The sequence below is a fragment of the Numenius arquata genome, chromosome 6 (assembly GCF_964106895.1).
Source record: "Numenius arquata chromosome 6, bNumArq3.hap1.1, whole genome shotgun sequence".
Lineage (NCBI taxonomy): Eukaryota > Metazoa > Chordata > Aves > Charadriiformes > Scolopacidae > Numenius > Numenius arquata.
In genome coordinates, this window is record NC_133581.1 from 24,963,746 (window position 1) to 24,986,899 (window position 23,154).

Consider the following 23,154-nt stretch of genomic DNA (forward strand, 5'->3'; position numbering starts at 1 on the left):
CAACACTGAGAAGAAAAATGTTACTCCACAGATTGGTCAAATAAGCATTTACTATCTGCTGCCCTATTTCCCTATTTTTTGGGGGGAGGTAGAAGGGGGGTTCAAGCTTAATAAAGTTATGTAGTATGTTTTTCTTATGTCTCCTTTCCACATGATACTGTGGTTTAAGAATGTGACCTCTGGAATATGAAGTAGAAAGGAACCTGAGAAATGCTGGTATCAAGTTACTTTAAGTATTTCTGCATAAATATAACTGTATTATACAATTTTAAGGACACTTACACTGTTGTTGTGAAGGCAGCTAAGTCAGCTTTCACCTTGGTATCTGCCAAGCCTCCTTCAATGAGTTTGTGTCATGCAGCAGACAGTTTCTCTGCAGTAGCCGATTCAAAGCCCTTCTCTCACAGACAGACTGGCAATTACTTTGTAAATAAAATTAAGTAGCTTTAGGAGGAGCTGCCTCCGGTGTCCTTGAGGTGTTTTGAGACAATGACCTCTTAGCCTGTCTTTTGAACTTGCCTCAATTAATAAGAGCTCTTGTGAGGTGGAAAAGACGGGTCTACTGCCAGCACGCATTGCTGATGTTACCACTGCCGGTTTACTGCAAAGAAGTGACTGTTCGAGAGGCAACGCTTCGGTAACAAAACAGCCCATGACGAGCCAATAGGGCCAGGGCTACAGGCCACCAAAACCTCCTATTTTCTGCTCACTGTCCTTCAAAGCCTCAACAACAAGCAGTCCGCCAGGACACGGCGACAGAGTGACGGCAGAAAACGCCCAAACTGCGACCCTTACGGGCGCCACAAGCACGACTGCCGCGGCCCCCCAGGCCCTACACGGCCGCCCTCCGGGAAGCACCCCGTTCGTGGCTCCAGTGCTTCACCGCGCTCCTACGCGGCAGGAAGCAGGCGGGGCAGCCGGCGAGAGGCGGGCCTGCCCCCCACAACACCAGGGAAGGGGGCCCGAACGCCACCCTTCCACCGGAGCTTCCCGTAAGGACGCGCTCACTGACCGCTTCCGCCCCGCGCGCTGCCGTGACGCACTTCCTGCCACCTTCTCCCCCAACCCCGCGCGCCGCCGTACGGCGGCCGCTCAAAGCGCCGCCCCCGCTTTTTCCCGGCGCACCCCGCGCGGCGCTGCGCGCGCCGCTCCTCCCCTCCACCCCCGCGGAAAGCCGGGCTGCAGCCGCTGCGCCGCCATTTTGTTGGTAACGCTGCCGGAGCTCCGGCTGGCGCGGCCGGGGGAGCTGCCCGTGGCGGCGGCAGCGCCGGGCGCTTTTTAAAAAGGGGATTTTTTAATTTGTTCGGGGGCTCCGTGCCCCAGCCCTGTTTTAACACGCCATGTCTGGAGAGGGAGCTACCGGCGACCAGGTGAGGGGGAGGAGGAGGGTGAGATCGTAGGCCTGAGGGGAATAGTAGGGGGCCAGGCGCGCCGCGGTGGTGGGGCGGCCGGTGTTGGCCGCGCTGTGCGGGCCTCGGCGGGAGGCGCGGGGTGTGGGGCCGGCCGCCGCCCGCAGCCACCGTTGGGGTGGCAGACGCGGCGCGGGCCGCCCCGGGGGGTTGAGGGGAGGTCGGCCTGGGTGCGGGGCCGAGGCCTTCGCCTCTTCCCTTGCCCCTGTACGCTGTGCCGATCTCCTCAGCGATGGGTTGGTGAAGGGCTCCCTTCCCCCGCCGCACACACCCATTTTGAGGAACTCGGGTTCATTCCGTCAGCGAAGCGTCGCGCTAGGGGAGGGGGGTGCGCGGAGCCGCTCCCAGCGCCCGCCCTCGGTCAAACCGGTAATGCTTCGAAAAATACGTCTTTCTCGGCCTTCGCGTTTCTGGCAAGCAAACTTTAATTCAGGTCGAGGTGGACAACGAAGGTTGTCCAAGCAAACTTTAATTCAGGTCGAGGTGGACAACGTTGGGCAACGAAGCTGGTGAGGGGTCTGGAGCACAAGTCTTACGAAGAGAGGCTGAGGGAGCTGGGGTTGTTCAGTCTGGGGAAGAGGAGACTGAGGGGAGACCTTATTGCTCTCTACAAGTACCTGAAAGGAGGCTGTAGAGAGGCGGGGGTCGGTCTCTTCTCCCAAGTTACAGATGATAGGACAAGAGGCAATGGCCTCAAGTTGCGCCAGGGGAAGTTCAGGTTAGATATTAGGAAATATTTCTTTACTGAAAGGGTTGTCAGGCATTGGAATGGGCTGCCCAGGGAGGTGGTTGAGGCACCATCCCTGGAGGTATTCAAGAGAGGAGTTGACATAGTGCTTGGGAATATGGATTAGTGTTGGGTGGTGTGGTGGTGTGTGTGTGGGTTGCGTGTGTGGTGGTTTTGTTTTTGTTTTTTTGTGTTGTGTTTTTTTTTTTTTTTTTTTCATTGGTTGGACTAGATGATCTTAAAAGGTCCCTTCCAACCTCTGTGATTCTGTAATAGACGGTCTAGTGAGTTTCGTTTTTCTGATGTCATTTATTTGTGGTCACTGGGTACACGCACTCCGGGAGAAAATTGAATCCGGATAAGCTGTTTAAACTGATATATTTGCAGAGCTTTGTAAAGTGAACGTTTGCTGAATGTATGCGCTTAGGTTGTGTGCCTCTTTAACAATAGCCTTTTTCTCTAGAATAAGGCATTATTAAAGCACCTTTAAGTTAAAACCAATAAAAATATTTTTATTTAATAAAGAATTTTCTTTGTGGTACAGCATTCTTCCTGTTGGCGGGGAGAGGGGAAATAACTGCTGTTTTGGTTAGTTGTGGCTTGATTTTCTTTAACATACTAAAATATATGTTTATCATAACTTCTTATTTTTTAGGCAAGTGCAATCAGTGTTGTATGTTACCTTTTTAAATCTGCTATTACCATGAACTGTTTCCTACTTACTGGCGTAATTTCTCTTCTAAATGGTCTTTTTAATATTTAGGGCTATGTTTAAAATAGGTATTAATTGGGGGGATGGGGATGAAAGTTCCTGACTGAGTGAGGGGTGATTGATAACACTGTGGTATGCCTTAGTGGCCAGCATAGCCTTCAAAAATACATAAAATGAAGATGATGACTTAGTGCTCCCTTAAGAAGCTGTTCTTTGTGGAATGACAGTCTCTTTACAAAACAGGTTATGTTTCTTTGGTCTGAGCCTGTACTCTGAAAGGGTGGTGTGTAAACTCTTTGTAAGATCACTGATTCTGGGGGAGTAGGAAAGACAAGTGCTCAGAATGTAGAATACCCAGTTTCTGTCTCATTAGGAAAATATCCTATCAATTACCAGCCGGTATGCTCAAAGCTGGTCAGGTTAATAAGTATACTTGTAGTATGTTTAATCAAGAGATTCTTCAGAATGGTTTACTTTATCACAAGATAGATAGCTACAAAGAAGAAAGAATATACTACAATAAAATGTTTATAATTCTGGTGTGTAATATGTTTAACGTTTAAGCTTACCCACTCCAATATATTGAAAAGATTATATTGATGTTTAATTGTATAATTAAACTGCTGGTTAAAGTAGTGTGTTTGTTTCTCTAACTTGAAATAGGTTACTATTTAACTTAAAAACAATGCTGACTTAATGTTTTGTTTTCTTTTGCAAGGGAGAATTTAATATGCAAAAGGTTGAATTATTGTCTGTATACTGAAATAAAAGTATTCTGGAAAGTAACAGCTTTTATATTGCAGTGCCATATCACAGAGAGTTTTAGCAGTCAAAAAATTGCAAATCATTATTTGCAGGCTACATAAAGCATATAGTTTAACATATGGCTTGGATTTTATTTTTTTGACCCATATTAAGGTCCACCCTTTTTACCCATTGTGATTACTGTTTTCATATTGGGTACAACTTAAACTAGTTGTGTTTTTTTATATTTTTATTTATAGGCTGCGTTAAATTTTTTTTCCTACTCCATCCTCTTTATGAAGGCCTCTGGATTCTGGTTTCCTAGAAGACTGATTTTATTGTGGTCAGTTACCTCCCTTCCATCAGTTTTCTTCAGTTTCAGTAACTTTCAGTCCTCTATTTTTTTCTTACCCTGGCAGATTTGTTTGTTACTTCTAATGTTAAGACAGGCCATAATTTGATAGCAGTGTCTGTAGCAATACTACCATGACATTTTCTACACTGTAGGCTACCACTCACCCAGTTGCATAGTGAGGGACCTGTACCTTCACTAAGTATTAATGCCGCTCTCACTGTGGTCTTGCAGAGCACGCTATGCCTAAATTCACTGTATCTCTATGGGAGAAGGAACAACAGAGGATTGTGAATGGGGCAGTTTTGCTTTGCTCCCTTCTCCACACTGCAGCTCCTATATACTGTGATCTAGTGCTGTCTGAAGGGCTTTCTGACTTTGCATACAGTATATTCTTATGGTTATAAATGTTGCTTTCTGTAGGAAGCTGAAGCTAAGCAGAGGTTGGATTGTGTCTGGCTTTCCTGTTTCAGGTTTCATCTGCTGTTTCTACAACCACCCTCTGAGTTTTTGGGTGCCGTTTTCATTGACAGTCACACTGATAAGTATAAAGAGGTGGCTGTACAGTTAATTTGCATCTATGTTGTGCGTAAGGTGTACACATGGTAGTGTGTGATGCAGGTGTTAAAGGTCTTTGACAAATCAGAGTTGTTAGCTCTGACTCACTGACACAGAGGAGTGCCTGCATCTTGCTTTCCAGATCTGAGGGTTTGGAGGGGACTTCCACGAGCAGCCAGGTGAATAACAAATTGCCATTCTGTCTCCAGCAAGTATGAAGTTGTGGTAGTGTGGGAAAGAAGAACAGAGAGTTGAATGCTGGATTGTAGGGAGGGTGGGAGAGTAAAGGTATTGCAAGGTTAAAGACCCAGCTGGTGTTTAGAAGGCTTTATTGTACCAGGTGCAGTGCAACTGAAATGGGGCTTTAATGTGGCTTTACTGCCTTTAGACTGAGCTTAGCTCCAGGCATTGGAGCTTTACTGTGTATAGTAGGAGCCTAAGCTATGTTATGTAGATTGTCTCCTTGCATCATAATTGTAGAACAGACTAGAGCAGCGGGGCACAGAAATGTGATATAGCCACCAGTATAGCAGTATATTTTAAATTCTTGCACTGTGTTAACTACGTTGGACCCACATTAATTTCTGCAGAAGCAGTTTAGTGATGTCAGGAATTGAAATCTGTTAGGTCCCTGCCAGACTCCTGGCAAGGCACAAATGATGTTTAACAAACCAGAATTTCCAAGGTCAGTTTTTACAATACCAAACACTTAGCCCTATCTATATCATAGAGATCCATGTTTGTAGACTGAAAGGCTGCATCTGCCCCTGTTTGCCAGAAAATTCCCTGACGAGTTTGTCCCAATCTATTCATGTGTCAAGGTTACAGAGCATACACACTTGCAACTATGCATGTTTTCACATTTTTCTGGACCTTAAAGTACACATCTAGTTTAATTTCAGTCTTGTGGTGGTTGTTTCATGTACTCTCTACCAAAACCTAAATTTGCTGTGCTCTCTGCCTCTTTCTACCATGGCAGAAACACTATTCTTACCCATTTAATAAGTATATACTTGCCAGGCATCAATTTTATCTGAAGACTTGATGCAATATTTGCTTTATTCCTGCATTAGTTGTCTTCTAATCTTTATAGCAGTCTATTCTGGTTTCTTACTGTGTTTTTGTCCCTTCCTACTCCTTCCTCTCATTCATACTTTGTATCTGTTCAATATAGTACATTGTGTAAGTTTCTGAATTCTACATGCAATAATAAATGCTATTGTAGTTAACTTTAGCTTAAGAAAGTGCAAGGATTGATACGGTGTAACTATAGTGTAGTGAAGGGATGTGTTACTGAGGAAAGGATTTTAGAACTTCTATGTTCTGTGCACACACAACTGTAAATAAACTTCAAGAAAAAAGCTTACGCTAATGAAACCTGTAAATTAACCTAGGTGAACAACTAACAATGCTTGTTAAGTTGCATGTTAATATATTTGAAATTATATTCATGGGCTCTGTTGCAGTCCAGACTATGCTAAACTGTGCAACAGCCAGCCAAAACCTCCCAAGCAGTAGCTTCTATCTTAATGGACATAGAACTCCTTTTGGACATTGAACCAATTTGACTGAACTAGCCATTAAAATTCCTGTGTTTTTGTATATAACTGCCTATATGTCTTGTTTGTAGAAGTTCTCATTTCATAATTAGTGGCAGTTTTTAAAGCATCTTAAACTGGCCACTTCACAGGTGGAAATGTTTAAATACATTTCCTTTTCACTACAGAAGATCCTTTTGTGGAAACAGAAGGGTGCTTTAAGCGACTGGGTGCATTAGGTTGCGAATAGTTGAAAGAGGTGTTTGGCCTAGGTATTTTCTTACACACTTTGGAGTCATGAGTGTTCATTCTCAGAGGCTTGGGGAAACTGTTAACTGTTACTTTTAGCAGTAAGGTATAAACCAAGAATTTTTCTTTGAAGGTGGTTGATATATAACTTCTAGTAAATATCAGAAGTCAACTTTGTTTCTTCCGTTCTTGTTCCCTCAGACATCCTTTGTGAATTCAAATTTGGATTCTGTGCATTTGATGCATTTTGCAGGAAGGAGCTACTAGAATCCTTTGATTAATTTGGTTTTAGGTCTTTTCAGATTTTGGAATCTGGTCATAAAGATCATTTTACACTCTTAGTATCTGTGAAACTAAAAGCCTGTTGCTATTTATCTGTGTATAAATAATAAAAGGGAAGATGTGAATCAAAGTAGATGGTAGTAATACAGATACTTGTGGACATGGAACCTTAAGTGCTAAAATAATTCTGTGACCTTCAGAGGGTTGTTTGTGGGACAGGAGCCCAATTACATGGGAGGTATACTGAGCACAGTTATCAAAAGCAGAGGAAAAAAATATTTTTCCAGTTTGTATGCAACAATTCTTCGCAGTTGTTTTTTTTCAGGCAGTAAAGTTAAAAGCCAGTATCTACCTGATTAGGTGCAGTTTTATGGTAGTTTAAGGTGATCTAAGTTGCAACTACTAAGTACTGTATAGTTTTGCATCGTTTATTCTGCATCACATCTGATCCTGATATCAGGGAGCTGAACCTTTAGAAAGTTACTCACTTTTCTAATAGGATTATTTTTCTGCTGATTTAACTCCCTGAACTGGCTTGTTACAGGATGAGATTAACTGAAGTGCCTCTGTTAATCAGAGGGACTGAAAATGCTTATCTATGGGCAGGATCATGGTGGTGAACAAACACCCAAGAATTAAGTATTTACAGTTTTAGATATTGGCAGTTGTACAAGCGGTACGATGAAAAATAAATAATCGGAAGCCACATACCATTGAACTGCGATAACGACAGATCTAATCACAGAGTGCAGTTTTCATAATTGGGATCAAATGTCTTTCTGGCTATAGTTGAGCTAGGTTAAAAATCAAGCTCCTTGTTCCCTTTCACTGTATGTGATGTTAGACTGCACAGATTAGATGTGTAACTGAACGCATTTTTGCTCACACGTATAGTTCTAGCAAAATGGTTCAGACTGGAAATTCTAAGTGTTGATTTCTCCAAGATATTAGGAGTGATTATTTTTGAAGGTGCAAGGTATTGAGGTGTTTTCGCTCAGACCGAACCAGGACACTGGTTTGCCTGCAGTGCAGTGTGCCTTTCTGAAATGTGGATGGCTTTTATCCATCCTGTAGATGGATAGGGATGGGAGAGGGAGAGCTCACTGTGCATAAGAAGTTGAGTGTTTTCTTATATATGACGTAAACAATTCCAAGCAGTCCAGTTTAAAACCCTGATCAAATAGTTATTTTCAATTCTGTAGAGCTTCTATAATTTTTGTTTCATATAACTGCATGGAGAACTTTATCTGCTGCTGCTAAGTAAATATTTGCTAATTTAGGAAATCAGTCTTTTATTTTTTTCAATAAAAGAATGAACTTTTTTTTATACTACTTACACAGATTAGGAGTCCTGTGTCAAACGTACAAATTTCATGTAGGATTGCTATGATTATGCATCTTATCAGCATCTGTTTTTTCACCAGCTTAATTTATTGCAGCCTTTGAGTTTATTGCCCTATATCTGCAAAGGTGAAATCAAATTCCTGAAAGCCTTAACTGTTTACCCTACAGTGTCAGCTGAGTTTTGCATGTCACATGGAAAGGTTTGAGATAATACAACTGAACTACTACTAAAATAGTTGAGGTGTGCCTCAGTGGCTAATTCTGTTTTTTCCTGTTTCAAAGTCACTACTTAGAGTACAAGACTGTGCTTCAATAAATGCTTCAGTTGTTTTTGTAGGGTGGGGTTGTTTTTTTTATTGTAGCTGACATTAATAGTACTCCTGATAAGCATTTCTATCTGAATGCAGAATAATACATGCTTGATTGAATATTTGAGACAAGTAGATTTCACTGAGATGGAATATAATAAGAATCAATACTTACCACTGGTGTGGGCAAATTTGAAGTACTGTTTTATTGAATAAACAACATTTCAACTTTGGGTGATCTGTAGAGATAACTTAAATAGTCTTTAAACTTCGGAAATTTCGGCTTCGGTGCTGTCTTCTGGGGAGGAATAACCCCACTGCTGCACGTGGGGAGGAAGAACCCCATACACCAGTACAGGTTGGGGGCTGACCTGCTGGAGAACAGCTCTGAGGAGAAAGACCTGGGAGTCCTGATGGACAATAAGGATGACCATGAGCCAGCAACATGCCCTTGTGGCCAAGAAGGCCAGTGGCATCCTGGGGTGCATCAGGAAGAGTGTGACCGGCAGGTCAAGGGAGGTCATCCTCCCCCTCTGCTCTGCCCTGGTGAGGCCCCATCTGGAATACTGTGTCCAATTCTGGGCTCCCCAATTCAGGAAGGACAGGGAACTGCTGGAGAGGGTACAGCAGAGGGCTACAAAGTTCATTAGGGGCCTAGAACATCTCTCCTACAAGGAAAGGCTGAGGGACTTGGGTCTTTTTAGTCTGGAGAAGAGAAGACTGAGGGGGGATCTGATCAACACCTATAAATATTTAAAGGATGGGTGCCAAGAGGATGGGGTCAGTCTTTTTTCAGTTGACAGGACAAGAGGTAGCAGGCACAAACTTGAACATAAGACGCTCCATCTAAATGTGAGAAGGAACTTTGCTTTGAGGGTGGCAGAGCACTGGAATAGGCTGCCCAGAGAGGTGGTGGAGTTTCCATCTCTGGAGACATTCAAAGCCCGCCTGGACACGTTCCTATGTGACCTGCTCTAGGTGGACCTGCTTTGGCAGGGGCGTTGGACTAGATGATCTCCAGAGGTCCCTTCCAACCCCATATCATTCTGGGATTCTGTAAGCTGAAATATGTTTATGCATGTCATTTTGGAAGAAATAAAACCACTGGTTCATTTCATGCTATGTTTTGCATCTTAAGCCTGTATCAGTTGAACTACAGTATGAAGTATTACAGAGTTGGAAATTTGATGGACTTAGGGATGCAAAAATATTCATGTGTAAGTTCATAAATTTCCTACTTTTGAGCTGACAACTTCGAGCTACTAATTTTTAATTTGCTTTTTTTTAAAATATAAAATTAATTTGCTTAATTTGCTGTGAGACTTGATACTTGCCTTCTAAGCTACGCTGGTTTGCACTGAGAAGTTAAGAATGACTCAAACTGAGTTGAAAAGAATAATGGTCTTTAAACTTCTATAAAGCCCCTCCTGCTGATTTTTTTTTTTCTTTTTCGCTTTCATGCAGGGCTGCTATTACATGTCAGTTTTAACAGTTCTGCAGATTTTTTGACCATTTGTCCATTTTATAAGTAATTAATTAAAAAAATCTTTTAAGGGATATGCATTGAATTATATCATGCTAGCAGAACTGACACAAAAACTGGTAGTGCTGAAAAATATTCAAAAATATGATAGCTTTTTTAAGTGATCAAGTTGAATTGCAATTTATAACATAAGCAACTGTTGTATAGTAGTACAGTTGCAAAGGGGCCCAGCACTTCTGGAACTAAAGTTGATGGTCCTGAGTAACTCAGGCTTGCTGCATTTGCCAGCCCCAGCTTTCTCTTTTCTTTTTTTTTTAAGTCACAGTACAGTACTTCACTGGACAGTACTTCACTGGCAGCTTATCTTCGTATATAATGCCACTGTAAATGGTCTTCCAGTAAAATCCATTAATAATACCTTGTATTGGTATTCTTGCAATGACTGCTTTCCTTCAGGAGTGATGTGCAGTAGTGATGCACTATAGTGCTGCTTGTTAATTTTACTAGAAATCATATCTCTGTAGTGTCTAGTTACCTCCTGTTTCCCTTTATAGCTGTGTGGTGGCACCTTTGGTAGAGAGGAGTATCAGTTCTCTCTGTCCTGTTTACTTTCTTTCATCTTCAGAGCTATTTATTGACCTAGATCAAATACTAAGAATTAAAATTATTTCCTTACAATAATCTCTTAGCAATTGACAGGGCCTTTTTAGAATTTTATGTACAGTAAATCAGTCACACTGTGCTATACAATACAGAATCATGTATTTTAACACTAATTATGTAGCTAACTTGTAAAAATTTCACAAGAAAGGTCTTGCAGTAATTATTTACAGGTTATTATTGTTACATCTCACGAAGGCAAGAATTCACTTGATTGTGATTTGGGACTGCTAACATCTGCCTGAAAATGAGTTTGGAAAGTTAGTAAATAAACTGTTTGGAGTACAGGTCAGAACAATATTTCGTGCTTAATAAAAAACCATATCATTTAGGGTTATAACAAGCATGTGTTTTAAGGCTTGTCTGTATGTGATCATCAGATTGTAATTTTTTTCATCTCCTTTGTTAACAGTGTTAAATGTAGAAAAAAAAATCCTGGAGACCAGAAAGTAAAATATTTCCACAAGTCTTTAAAAGAATACTTAAACCTGTACTATAATAGTAACTGTTAACATGTTAACGTTCAATTTGGTAGCACTTTTAGTATCAAAAAAAAAAAAAGCTTTTAAACTCCAATAGGAATGTCTGACTGTAAAGAAAAAAAAAGAAAAAGAAAAAAGGCAGTTTAAGTTATTTAGTGCTAAAGCATCAGGAATGCAACTCTAAGAATATAGTAATTGATTGATCAGGTTAACAAATTTTGCTTGGTTAACATGTATATGTTGCTGCTAGAGCTGTCATCTCCTAGTTTGTTTTCTTGTTAAATCTGTAACTTGTGATACAAAATACATACTGTTCTGCATATACAGAATGACTCATGCAGTAGCCTGGATTTGTTTGGCTGAGATCAGTAATAGAAAAATGAGTCTGAAATTACTTTTTGCATCTTAAAAGTTTCAGGTTGGTAAAACTGTTTAAAAATTCATAATGCAATAAATTTTCTGACAAAGTCAAATTTGTTCTAGTGTTTTAGAAGCAGTCAATTTAGTCTAGCTATTTGCTGGATCATCAAATATGTAGAACTTGTGGTAAGAGTGCATTATCTTACTGGGACAACTTGTTTTCCAGATAAAACTACAATGTAGTAACTCCGGCACAAAAACTGAGATCTGTAATGTTAAATTGTCAGAATGTTGTCATTAGCTTGACTCTGTAGCTGGTACAGAACTTTTCAAACTCTACTTGTGATCTCTTATGTCCTCTTTTTAATTTTTCCAGGCTGCTGAATATGTCCCAGAAAAAGTGAAGAAGGCTGAAAAGAAACTAGAAGAAAATCCATATGACCTTGACGCTTGGAGCATTCTCATTCGAGAGGCACAGGTTTAGTGACATAGGATTACATTTCCTTATCTATGGTCCACTCACACTATTTGGTTCTGGAGTAAAATCAGCATATTCATTTACATAAATCATGATATTGTAAATGCTCTTTTGATTTTCAATTTTTAGAACCAACCTATAGACAAAGCACGGAAGACCTATGAACGCCTTGTTGCCCAGTTCCCCAGTTCTGGCAGATTCTGGAAACTGTACATTGAAGCAGAGGTTAATATTTTTACATTTTTTCTTATATAACATTTAGTAGGAGTTTAAGTTTACACTTTCATAAGCATGAATAAGATAGGCACATAATATATAGGGAAAAGGGGATTTTAAATATGCCTTGCCTTTATTTTGTAAAATAGGTACAAAGGAGTGATTAAAATGAATTCTAAAGTATTGGGTCTTTTATGAGTTGATGATTGTTGCATTATGGAATTGCAACAACATTAAAACCGTTTCAATGGTATTGGAGTGCTTTAGCCTTTTATTTACTTGTCGTGTCAATTTATTGCCTCCTGTGTCATTTATTTAGAGGACTTTTATTTATACATACAAACTTACTTGAATGACTTTCTGTGAATGTTTGGGGTTTAATTTTTTTGCTTTCTTAGGGAATTGAGTGTTTCTGTGAACAGTGTTTTCAGGGAGGGTGTGGGATGGAAGCTGATTTCTGGAATGAAAATGCTGGGAAAATGCATTAGCACAACTCATTAGCTTCTGAAAGTCCCAACAAAATTGTGATTGTTTACACATAACTATATAAAACCTCTCACAAAGTGCATTGATCGTTTAAACAGTCTTTCATGACATGCACTGTATAATCTGAGTGGATTTTTCAATTTATTTTCTGTAGCTGATATTTAATACTTATACACATGCTTTTTGTGGGCATCTTCTAGCTGCACATTTTTCTCAAGACAGATCTACATGCTAAACTGCAGGGATGGGGACCTGTGTTCTGTAGATGAGAAATGAGATAGCTAAATTATTTTTTTTCCATCTTATGTGAAAATTGCGGAGCAACAATCTGAGTGGCAAAACTGCATTGCATAGTTACCGTATCTTATTTTATATTAAATTACATATCCAAATGTGTTCTGGCAGCAAATTTTGAAGATTATCAAATTGGGATCATGGGAATCTAACAGAAAATTTTATATTGCAGTTTATAGTAAGATGTTACAGTGCAAAATACTAAATTAGGTTGAACTATTACCTAATTAAATATCGTAGAATTTTCACTATTTTGTTTCCAGTAGTTTGTAGTAGTAGTTGGAATATTGGTGAATGGACATATTTGGGAGATTGTGAATGCACTAACACATACAGATGCATATTTTTCCTTTTGGGACCCTGCAGACAAATCCATTACCCTCTTGTACCCTGTAATGTTTGCTACAGGACCTAGTATTTGAAATCTAATCTAGTTTGATGATTAAGTTATTTGATTTCTGTGCTTATTTAAAACCTTTATCTTTCCCATGCCTCAAATTTAAGAGTTGAATAAGACCACCTCAGAAAGCCTGTACTAACTACATTGTAGATTTTTCAGCAGAAAGTAGTATTATCTATGTAAAGCTTCTTGTCTGAGGCTTCTTGTCTTGAACCACATTTGGAGATGAATTGACAAAAATTACCTTCCTTAATCGATACCTTTTAACTAATTTATAATCGAGTAGTATTTAGAGACATTAACAATGGCAAAGCTTAAAACAGTCTAGAGTATAATTTTTACATGCTTCTTCAAGGAAGGAAGATCAGCTTCTACTCAGCAGGTATGGTAACCAGGTAACACAAGGTAAATTTGAGAAGGAAAGAATTGGGATAAAAATCACTAGTTCACGTGTGTCTGTGTGTCTGCCTATATTTCAAATATAAGAGAAATGGAATATATGATTTTGTCATTCAAAACAATGGAAAAACATGAACTGTAGAATTCTGGTAGAGGTTACACTTGAAAGGGTTATATTTGAAAGAAATGTAAGAGGTTACTTTTTAGAAATTTATCTTTCTTCTTCACAGGCAAATTTTTAAAACCCCAGTTATTACATAAATTTTCAACTTTTCTTTCTTGGTTCCAGTAACTTCTCTCAAAACTCACATAGTGACTGATTTAACTAAAAAGCAAAATGCTTATCTCTGCCTTCTTTTTGGTTTTTAGTATATGTAAACATTTATAGCTATAAGCTGAAATAACTTATTTCCAAATTCCTCTCTCAAAAAATACATATTCACACAATTGGGCACTGTTGTCAGCGTTGTTTTAAGTTGCATATCGTATGTACAGTCCCGTCTCAAAGTAAATTAAAAATGAAATGTTTTCTCAAGTATTCTTTTAACAGCATGTTTGCATATAAATTAAGACTTCAAATAATTTTTGAAGGCTACCTGAGATAGAGCAATTGTTCTGAGCTTCTTTTGTTGCAGCCTTAAGATGTACAAGGAATATAGGGAAGGTATTTTCCAAAATCTTTTCCTTGGAAATCTTAGTAGTCTCCTCCTGCTAGAAAGTTCCTCTTGGATAGTTCAGAAGTGTAGATCTTTCCAGCCTTGAGTTCGGAAAGTAAACCTGCGGTTAATCTTTGCTTAGCATTGCTTTTGATTCACTTTCACTACCTCAGTATTTAAATGTCAAAATTGCTAAACCTTCAGTCATCTGTAAGCTGCGTTTTTCCTGATGTCAAAACAAGCGTATCACTTTCCTCTTTAACACGATAGTGTTTCCTCTTTGCATCACAGAAAGAAAAAAAGGGAGATGAAAGTGGGGGTTGTTTTCTGGCAGGTTGTCTTTCACTAGAGAATTTTGTCCTCTGAACAACATACGTCTGAGCTGAATATCATTATATAGTGGTGGTCTATTATTGGAAGATGAGCTAGGGTGGGGGTTGTGATTATGGCCTTACAAAGAAGGAATGAGCCCTTTAACAGCTGTATTCTTTATAAAATTGTTAGAACTCTTTAAATTTCCCTTTCCCTAACTTGAGGAATGCATTCTTCTTAGTCACTCCCAATCTTAAAGTAGAAGTCATTGTTTATTGAACAAAAACTGTTTCCCTGCATATGCCAGTTCATTTTGTAATGCAAAGCTTGTAAGTGCAGGCCTTACTGCTATGATTACCTCTTGTTTTCATGGCAGCGCTTGTTCAGCTCACTGACTGTTTTCCTTTTTGTGTATGACTTTGTTCCCAAGTGGAATATAGTCTAAAGCAGTGCTCAGCACTTAGTGTATCATCTAACTTATGGCTATTGATACACAGACTGTGCTGAAGTAACCGAGTGCTTCCATTTTATGTGCCGAGCACTGATTTATATGCTCTGATCTCTCTATTATTACTGGTTTGGTAGTCAATAGAACATGGAGATTAACTGGGAAGAGCATGCTTTGACAGTTTGTTAATGGGAACTCTGCTATTAAAGTTTGAATTGGTCAAAACATTTTGATTCTCACGCTGTTCTTATTTCTTCCAACGTTCAAAGAAGCAGTTGCAGGACATAGAAATAATAGAACTGGATGAAACAGCTCCCAGCTCACAATGGTTTTGGGTCATAGCATTTGAATGCTTAAGACTTGTGAGAATAGAGTTCCGTTTACATCGTCTGTCAAATTCACTAGTCTATTTTTGATACATACTTTAGCAAGTAAAATAGTTAACTTGCTATTCTGCATCTACAGAATTTAGGAAGTGGTACAATAATGCCACTCTTCTTAATCGGACTCTTGTTTTCTCTGGTTGCTTAAAGCACATTTTTGTCTTGATACCTTTCGCATAAAAATCTGCTTCCAGAAAACTTGAATTGGTTCACGTCAGTGCCTCTTTCACAGTTTTAAAAAGGAGCATGTAAGTCTCAGTTCCACATGTGCCGTAATGTTAAATTCATAGATCACATGATCTGGATTCTAGCCTGTTCTGCTGATTTGCTGTGTCTTCTTGGGTAAGTTATTTAACCTGTTTTGCCATTATTAAAACAGATACCTACCTACCTCACAGGGTTGTTGTGAGGCTCAGTTTAGTGATTAAAGTGCTTTTGGCATCTGGCTAAAAGGAACTACAGAAATGTAAAAATAAATTCTGTTGTAATACCCTATGATTCCGTAGGCCCAGCTGTCTTTTACTATTTCCTTTATCTCTCCAACTGTTTGAACCATCTTTTAGGTACAGAAAGACTTGATAATGCTTTTCATGCACTTGAAAGAACTTTTACTTTACCAGTGTTGTAAATATTTCAGTAGTTCTGAAGCAAGCATTTGAAGTTGTCACCTTTTTCTTTGCTAGTTTCCTTTGAGAAATCACCAGGTTGAAAATCCTCTTAAGCACATTTATTAAACCATGTTCATGTATTTGCAACATTTTTTTAATGATCTAAAGGATTTTTAGTGTTCTGAATGTTTCGGGCCAGTTCACATCACACCTTTTTACCTTTTTTGTTGTTGACTATATTGCATTATATCCTGGTCGCTTTGAACTGATGTTAGTAGGAGATGAAAAGTTGCCATAATTAAAGATTTTAAAATTATAAGACCAGGACAGTCGTGACAAATACCCCAAGTCTAGAAACAATAAATCAAAGCTAGTAACATGCATGTAAAGTGTTTTGCTGTTAATATGTACTTTTCATCTTGCGAATTTTGCAAGTAAGACTCCTGTGTTATTGCTTATTCTAAAGAAATGCAACTAGATATGTTTGTTCAGATAACTTATATTTGATATGAACACTTCAAATTATAGATGTCTCAGTAACAAACCAGATGCTGTATGACGATTGAGAGGGTGGGACCAAAGCTTAGGGTTGATTGTTTTGCATTTCATCATATGCAATACATCAGTATCTTTAATTCATGTAATTCACACTGGTGTGGATACTAGTCAGAATGTATCATATAACGTACTTGTATATGAAAAATGTAAATAAAACCATTTAGAAAAATGATTGTTTTTGTTTAAAATGTTTGTGTTTCTTCAAAGCATTTTCTTCCCCTGTTTTACTTGAGTCTGGTTCTGAGTTCAGAAAAAATTGTTATACATACCACTAAAATTCTTCTGCTTGGGGAAAAATGGGAACTGACTTCTGGCAGGATGAAGTTGGAGTGATCAGAAGTCGAAGTAGTATAGACTTCTTGGCTGAGGTTCTGTATAGTGGTACTTTAAACTGAAAATACTGTGTATATCACCAGCTGATCTTTGTTAATTTCTTAACAGAAGGCATAGCCGTTATAATCCATGCCCACCCTGCTAGTCTACCACACTTCTCATAGTAAACTTCTGCTTTTGAGAAACTGCTGTACAGGTGCTCTGTACAAACATCCATATTGCACATTCTTGACTGCCTCAGTCTGAGATTTTTTAATATTTTTTTACAACTGTATTATTTATGACCTTTCTTACTTATGTGTGGACTTGTTCCATTCCTGTTAATAAATGTTGTTCTGTCTGTGTGATTATTGTAGACTTGCACTAGAAAGCGAATGCAACTTCTTTCCTGTCTTTTCTACTCAATATGTAAATAACAGGCATGTACATCTTGCATAGTTGCCATGGTCCTACAAGTTGTATAATACCAGAAAGTTGTCCACATAATTGACATTTGTAGTTTCAGAAGATGCGCAATACGACACTAGTGGGTTTCTTTATAATTTTGTTTTCTGTATTTGATCATAAAAAATATCATGGGAAGGTGTTAGGAATTTTAATTTTTGAAGTGGAAGTGATGCCTAATGAAGAGATTACTATGAACCCTCTTCTCTAGTGTGTTGCTGTTTTTACATGAATAAACACAAACTACTTCCTGTTCTGTTGTATTCTTTCTATGTGGGGTGACAGAAACATCCCTATTAGAAGTGTTAGTTTTATAAACTCTGGTTCACAACACTTTTGAAGTCTCACTTTTAAATGTAATGAAGACAGTGAAAACTTTTCTCATTGTGTGCTTTCTTTTGTTGAAGTCATTTTCTGATCCTTCTATTGATGTTTTGAGGGGGAAATACATGTGTTAGGTCAGGCACAAACTTGAGCTTTTTTCTCGTATCTGAACCTGGAAGAATGAGAAGTAAAAATACAGACATTTTGTGTGTACTCTGTATTAGCTACAGATTGGTTACCTTCTTCATCTGCCATGGGTGAGGGAACTGTAATTGTAATTTCTTACTCATTTTCTACATCTCTTCCAGCTTCCAGTTGTCAGCTGGTTGAGTTGCCTGATGATCTTTATTCAAATTTTGAGAAGCCTGGTGGCTGAGAGAACACTTTCCGTTAAACCCTATCTACTAGTGTTACTACATTAAATAATGCTTGACTTTATTTGCTACAGACTCTCTTTATAGACTATGAAAAGGCTTTGAGTCACTGCTATGATGAAATACTGTGGCTTCCCTTAGCTAGAAACTGTGAAGGCAAGCTGTTCATTCTGGCACTCCTATGTCCTGTTAGTACAAATGTTCTTCGTTTAAGAGTGTGCATTTTTTTTTCCCCTTGTTAGGCTATGCTTTTTCTCACTGATGGCTTCAATGTGAGAGGTGCTCTACATCCAGTAACAATTTTGGAGTTCTGCAATGAAGTAGTGTGTACCTAATACTATAAGCTTTGACGTTTTTCCTTTCTTACAGAAAACAATTCAAAAGTGAGAAGACATTGTATGCATTGGTGCATGACTGTACCACTGCACAGGAAGCGTTCACATTTTTTTGTGGCAGATTGTATACATGCAGTTACACATGAGAAGATCCTCTAGTGATTTGAATCTGATCAGTATTGGGGTTTAACTAATTTTGTAGTGATCAGTGTTCATAGCATAGAAGTATGGGAGCATTTCCAGAGTTCATTGGAATTGTGGCATCAGAAATGTTTCATTTGAAGTGTAGGCACTAAGATGTTCTTTTCAAATTTAGTTTGTAGACAATTTTCAGTAATACTGCTATAGAGCAGAGTTCTGTTGCAACTTGAGACAAGACTGTTTAATAGCACTCACTTCTAAGTGAAGCATAAACTTTTCCTTTGGGTTTTTTCCCTTAGAAGGAGATTGTGCTAAGGCATGTGACAGGGTCCATGTGCTAATCTTAGTTTTCAGAAGTTCCAGTGAGCACGCGCTGCTCATCTCTTAGTAGATCCTGTAACGAAAGGGGTTGTAGACTGACTGCTGGGCTAAAGGCTTTTAGAGCTTTAACAACTTCGACTTTGTCCAAAAGGAGGAGAGTTAGAATTGGTGGTATGCTGAGGAACCTTTGTTATTTTACTCAGGCTTTCACAGTTGCTCTGTGTTTCAACAAAACAGTTATGGAGCTTATGCATATATCTAAACTATATAGGCTTTATTCCTCTGAATCAACTAATTTGAAAACTTTAGTAGTGTGATTGAGGGTCAACTGTCTTACCTAATTTGATTCCTGTAATATTACTATATAAAATTTAGACTTTCTAATAAGAGCAGCTTACTCTTTCCAGTTCCCCGTGGTTTGCATTAGCGCATGAAATAGAAATAAGAAAGAACTAGGGTGTGAAACTGGAAAGAGAAGTGACTGTACACTCTTCGAAGCGTTAACCCATGACCATAGCAGAACAAACTCTTACTACAAACAATCTGATACTTCTATATTCGTTTATGTAAGAATATCAAATAGATTTTAAAAAATACTTTGCAAGTCATGCACTTGGCTAGAAAGACACCTTCCAAAATGATCTAGTATTTTTTGTTTCATTTAGTGTTTTCTATGTCCAAACTGAAGCAAAGCCATCTACTTCCTTCAAATATCATCCCTCCTGGAAGTATAGGTTTTCAAACACCATTTTTACTGTTTAAACAAAATAAAAATAAACTCTCAGAGGTTAAAATGGATTCGACTTACAAAAATGAGGTGGCACGTATGTAACGTAGTTGCTGTCCTGCAGATAAAACAGACATGGTGAAGTTGGCGTGTAAGCAAACTTCATTGTGCTACACTTATACTTAGTTTCATGTAGGTTTGAAATGTTCATAGTGTGACTAAATAGGAAAAAGGTGCAGCTGGGTTTTTGTTTTGTTTTCCCTTAAGAAAGGGGAAGATGCCTTGTCAAAGAGCAAAAAGTTGCAAGGGTCTTCTTCCCTGCCCTCCCAAAATCTTCTGTTTATTTCTACTGCTTGGAGAAATAAAATGTATAGCACTGTTGGCTATAGTTGGTGGTATTTTATATAGTGTATGTATGGATACTGGTAGAATTTCCAGTTCTCTTAATTTAGGAGCTGGTTTAGCATATTCTCAAAATAGTTTTAAAGTGGAATTTGAACTATAAAGTGACTTGTTCTATTTTAATACTGATACCATTCATCTCAAATCTACTTTCAGGCTGTATGACAGAGAGGAAGCAGATGTTGCATTTGACTTCTGTCAAATTCTGCATCCCTGCAGCTTCCGTTAAGGGCTTGTTCCCCAATATATACACACATGTATATACTACTTAACCAAGTGATGGATCAAAAGCATAAAAAAGAAAACATGTACTTAGTATCTCCAAATTTAGAAAGGACGGTACAGCAACAATCAAATGCACCATTTAAAATTCACTGACAAAAGTGTTGAATATTTTAGTTTTTATTGTTAAATGAAGAAAAAATGCTATAGGTTCCATTCCCATGGATTCCTGAGGAATCTCTCAAACTATGTATGTGTATACATGCTCATTGATGTGTATGTACATGTTTATGTAATAAGGTCACATTGCATAGTTAATGTTCTTTAAAATTCTACTAAATAGAAATCTGAGTGTGTAAGCATATCGGTACAAATTATCTACAGGTAATTTACTTAGATTACTTAAATTTATAGGTACTCAGATGACAGAAATAATTTTTACATAATCCTGAAGTGGTATATATTTAAAATAACAGCAAATGGGATTTTTTTGTTATACACAGCATTTGGTCTGAGTGCAAAAACCTGATTTGATGCATTGTGTAGATGATGGGAAAAGTAGAGCTAGATTTCCTCCTTTACTTTTGTTGTCTTGAACCCAGTATTGGCCTGCCTTTTCTCCATTCTTCCCTATCCGTCAAAAAATTATTTTTGTATGTTTTCATGGGCAGAATTAGAAGTGTATGTGCTGTAAAAATTGTAGACTTTATCAGGTATTGCTGTGGGCCGTATCTTTGAATGTGTCCTTACAATTAATCTTTCACATGACAAGGAGGTCCCAGGAGTCCTTATCAAGAAGCTGTCTTTGGACAGTTCAGACATGTTCTTTAAGCAGCATGATTCTACTTACAATTTTTGATGGGGCAGAAAGCGGGGGGGGGGAGGATTGCCTGGTAATGAAATAATATTTGTAACTTTTTTCCACCTTTCTGTAACTTTCCTGATTTTATTTTTTTTTTAAAAAAAAACCTTTTTACATCCTGATTGTTGCAGAGGAAATCTGGTGCTCTTAACATCTTTTAATTATGCTTATGCAACTGCGTGGCTGCTGGTGAGACTGTAATGGTGTTGCATTTATAAAGCACATAAAACATTTAACAGCCTATGATATGCAGTATGTTGTAGGAGTAGATCTGGGTTGAGTTTCATTTAAACTTCCCCTGAAATTTGGGTCAGTTAAGCTCTGCAATTTACTCTTTTTTACTGTATCATAGATACTTAGAAGATAAAATTACAATTACATTGTATCGTGCAGGAGCTTAAGGTGTAAGAAGCCCTCTCATTACTATTGTGGAGAATAGAATGATGGTAATTTAATACATGTAGGCTTTCATCTGCTTAAAGGTGTTAAGCATTTTTACTAACATGCAATTAATATAAGTTGAAGATAAGGGACAGTGAATAAGTTTACAGAAAATTGTTTTTGTAACACATTTTGCTAGTGGAAGTTTAGCTTGCAGCTTTCCTTCCCTTGGCTATGTCAATTGACCCCTCTCCCCAGATTTTCCATAGATGTTGCAATAATTAGTATTTTTAATACAAGCAGTATGCTTTGAAAGTCTACCTGTATAACGTGATAGTGCTGACAAGCTCATACATGAAGAAACATTTTCTTTATACTAAACTGGAATGACAAGCCTTACACCAAGAGCATCAGTCTTGCAGTTTTAATTTCACTAGGGGAATTTCATCATGCTAGCACTGACTGACTGTGGCTTTGGGAATTGTAATTTCTGTCTAATTCTAAAATTGTGCTAGAAATGCTTACTCCATGGTGATAATGGCTGATCATTATATAAAAATTAACTCATTGAAAGTACAGTTCATTTATAATGAAGAATGTAAAGTTTTAAGTGGACTGGTTTTATATAGACTGGTAGAAATGTTTAAAAGTACAAATAGGTGCCCCTAACAACCCTACTAGTTACTTAAGTTTTTCTTTGTAAAAATGCACTCTATAATAGCCCCCAATGCATGACTTTTTGGTTCCAAGTTACCTAAAAAAAAGCTATGGGTGCAAGCTAAAGTGTTTAAAACTGAGTAGTGTCCCCATCCCTACTCCACCCCTTAAAAAAAGGAATTGCTGCCCTGGTAAGTATATCTTACTTGCCCATTATTGTTGCCACTAGCTAGCATTCCTCAGGGAAAAGTTACGAATATATTTATGACCACTGAAATTCTGCACAGGTGTGCTGTAGCGGGTGGGGGGGCAGTATAAGTAGTTGTTTAAAACCTCAGAATATTCCACTGTATTTGCCCTTGATAAAATCCCGGTGCTGGTAAGCCTGAGCAGGAAACTTACTGCACCATTTAAAAAATTACATACCAGGTGCTTTTTTGGTGTGTGTTAAAGATGGGTACTAAAAGGGAAATACTATGGAACTTTAAAATTAGCTGACAGACTTTAACTAAGCAGAAATATTATTCTGGCACTAAGCAGATGGAGGTAAGTTTCTCTTCTCATAATGCCACAGAGTTTCTGCTGTTCTTGCTACTAGTCTTAGCTGTTAAAAAAATTACTGTTGCATAGGAAGTCTCACTTATTTACAAAAAAAAAAGCACAGTTAGATATTTCATGTTTATCTGTCATTTTACTGATGTTCCTAAAATTCAGTTTTACCCCCAGAAAAGTGTTGTGATTTTTTTTTTTTCCCATTTGCAGAAATTCTAAAACTAAAGTCATTCTGCGTTTTTTTTTTTTAACTTAATGTGAAAAATACAGGTGTTTCTAAATAATTAAGTTTGATAATTCTTGTTGATTTTTAGTCTGAATCAAATGAAGACACTGCACTAATGAGGTGGTGTCATTAGCCTGCAGGACAGATGTACAGCTGTCGTTTCTGCAAAAGTGTCATAGTCAAACATTTTTCATTGGGCTTCTGTGCCTCTAAAGCATAGAAATCTTGACCAGCTGTTAAGGTGCACTAACTACTTGAACTCAGTAGTGTTATCTGTGTTTTGCCTGGCAGATTTGCTAAAAGCTGTGTAAACTACAATGTTTTTCACCTGTGTGAGCAGAGTTTTGTGCTATGATCTGTATTCAAGGTCAGTTCTCTGCTCAGGCACTGGCTGATTCAGTGAATCA

The 23,154-nt window shown here is 38.2% G+C and overlaps 1 protein-coding gene across 1 annotated transcript in view; it reads left to right on the top strand.

Annotated features, from left to right (window-relative positions):
- The first annotated feature begins 1,165 nt into the window (after window positions 1-1,165).
- The window catches only part of CSTF3 (cleavage stimulation factor subunit 3), a 52,696-nt gene continuing 30,707 nt past the window's right edge, over window positions 1,166-23,154 (top strand). Inside the window, exons 1-3 of the mRNA XM_074150004.1 lie at window positions 1,166-1,370; window positions 11,585-11,686; window positions 11,816-11,911. Of these exons, the coding sequence (XP_074006105.1) occupies window positions 1,341-1,370; window positions 11,585-11,686; window positions 11,816-11,911 (228 nt within the window). The 5' untranslated portion in view covers window positions 1,166-1,340. The remainder of the gene's footprint in view (window positions 1,371-11,584; window positions 11,687-11,815; window positions 11,912-23,154) is intronic.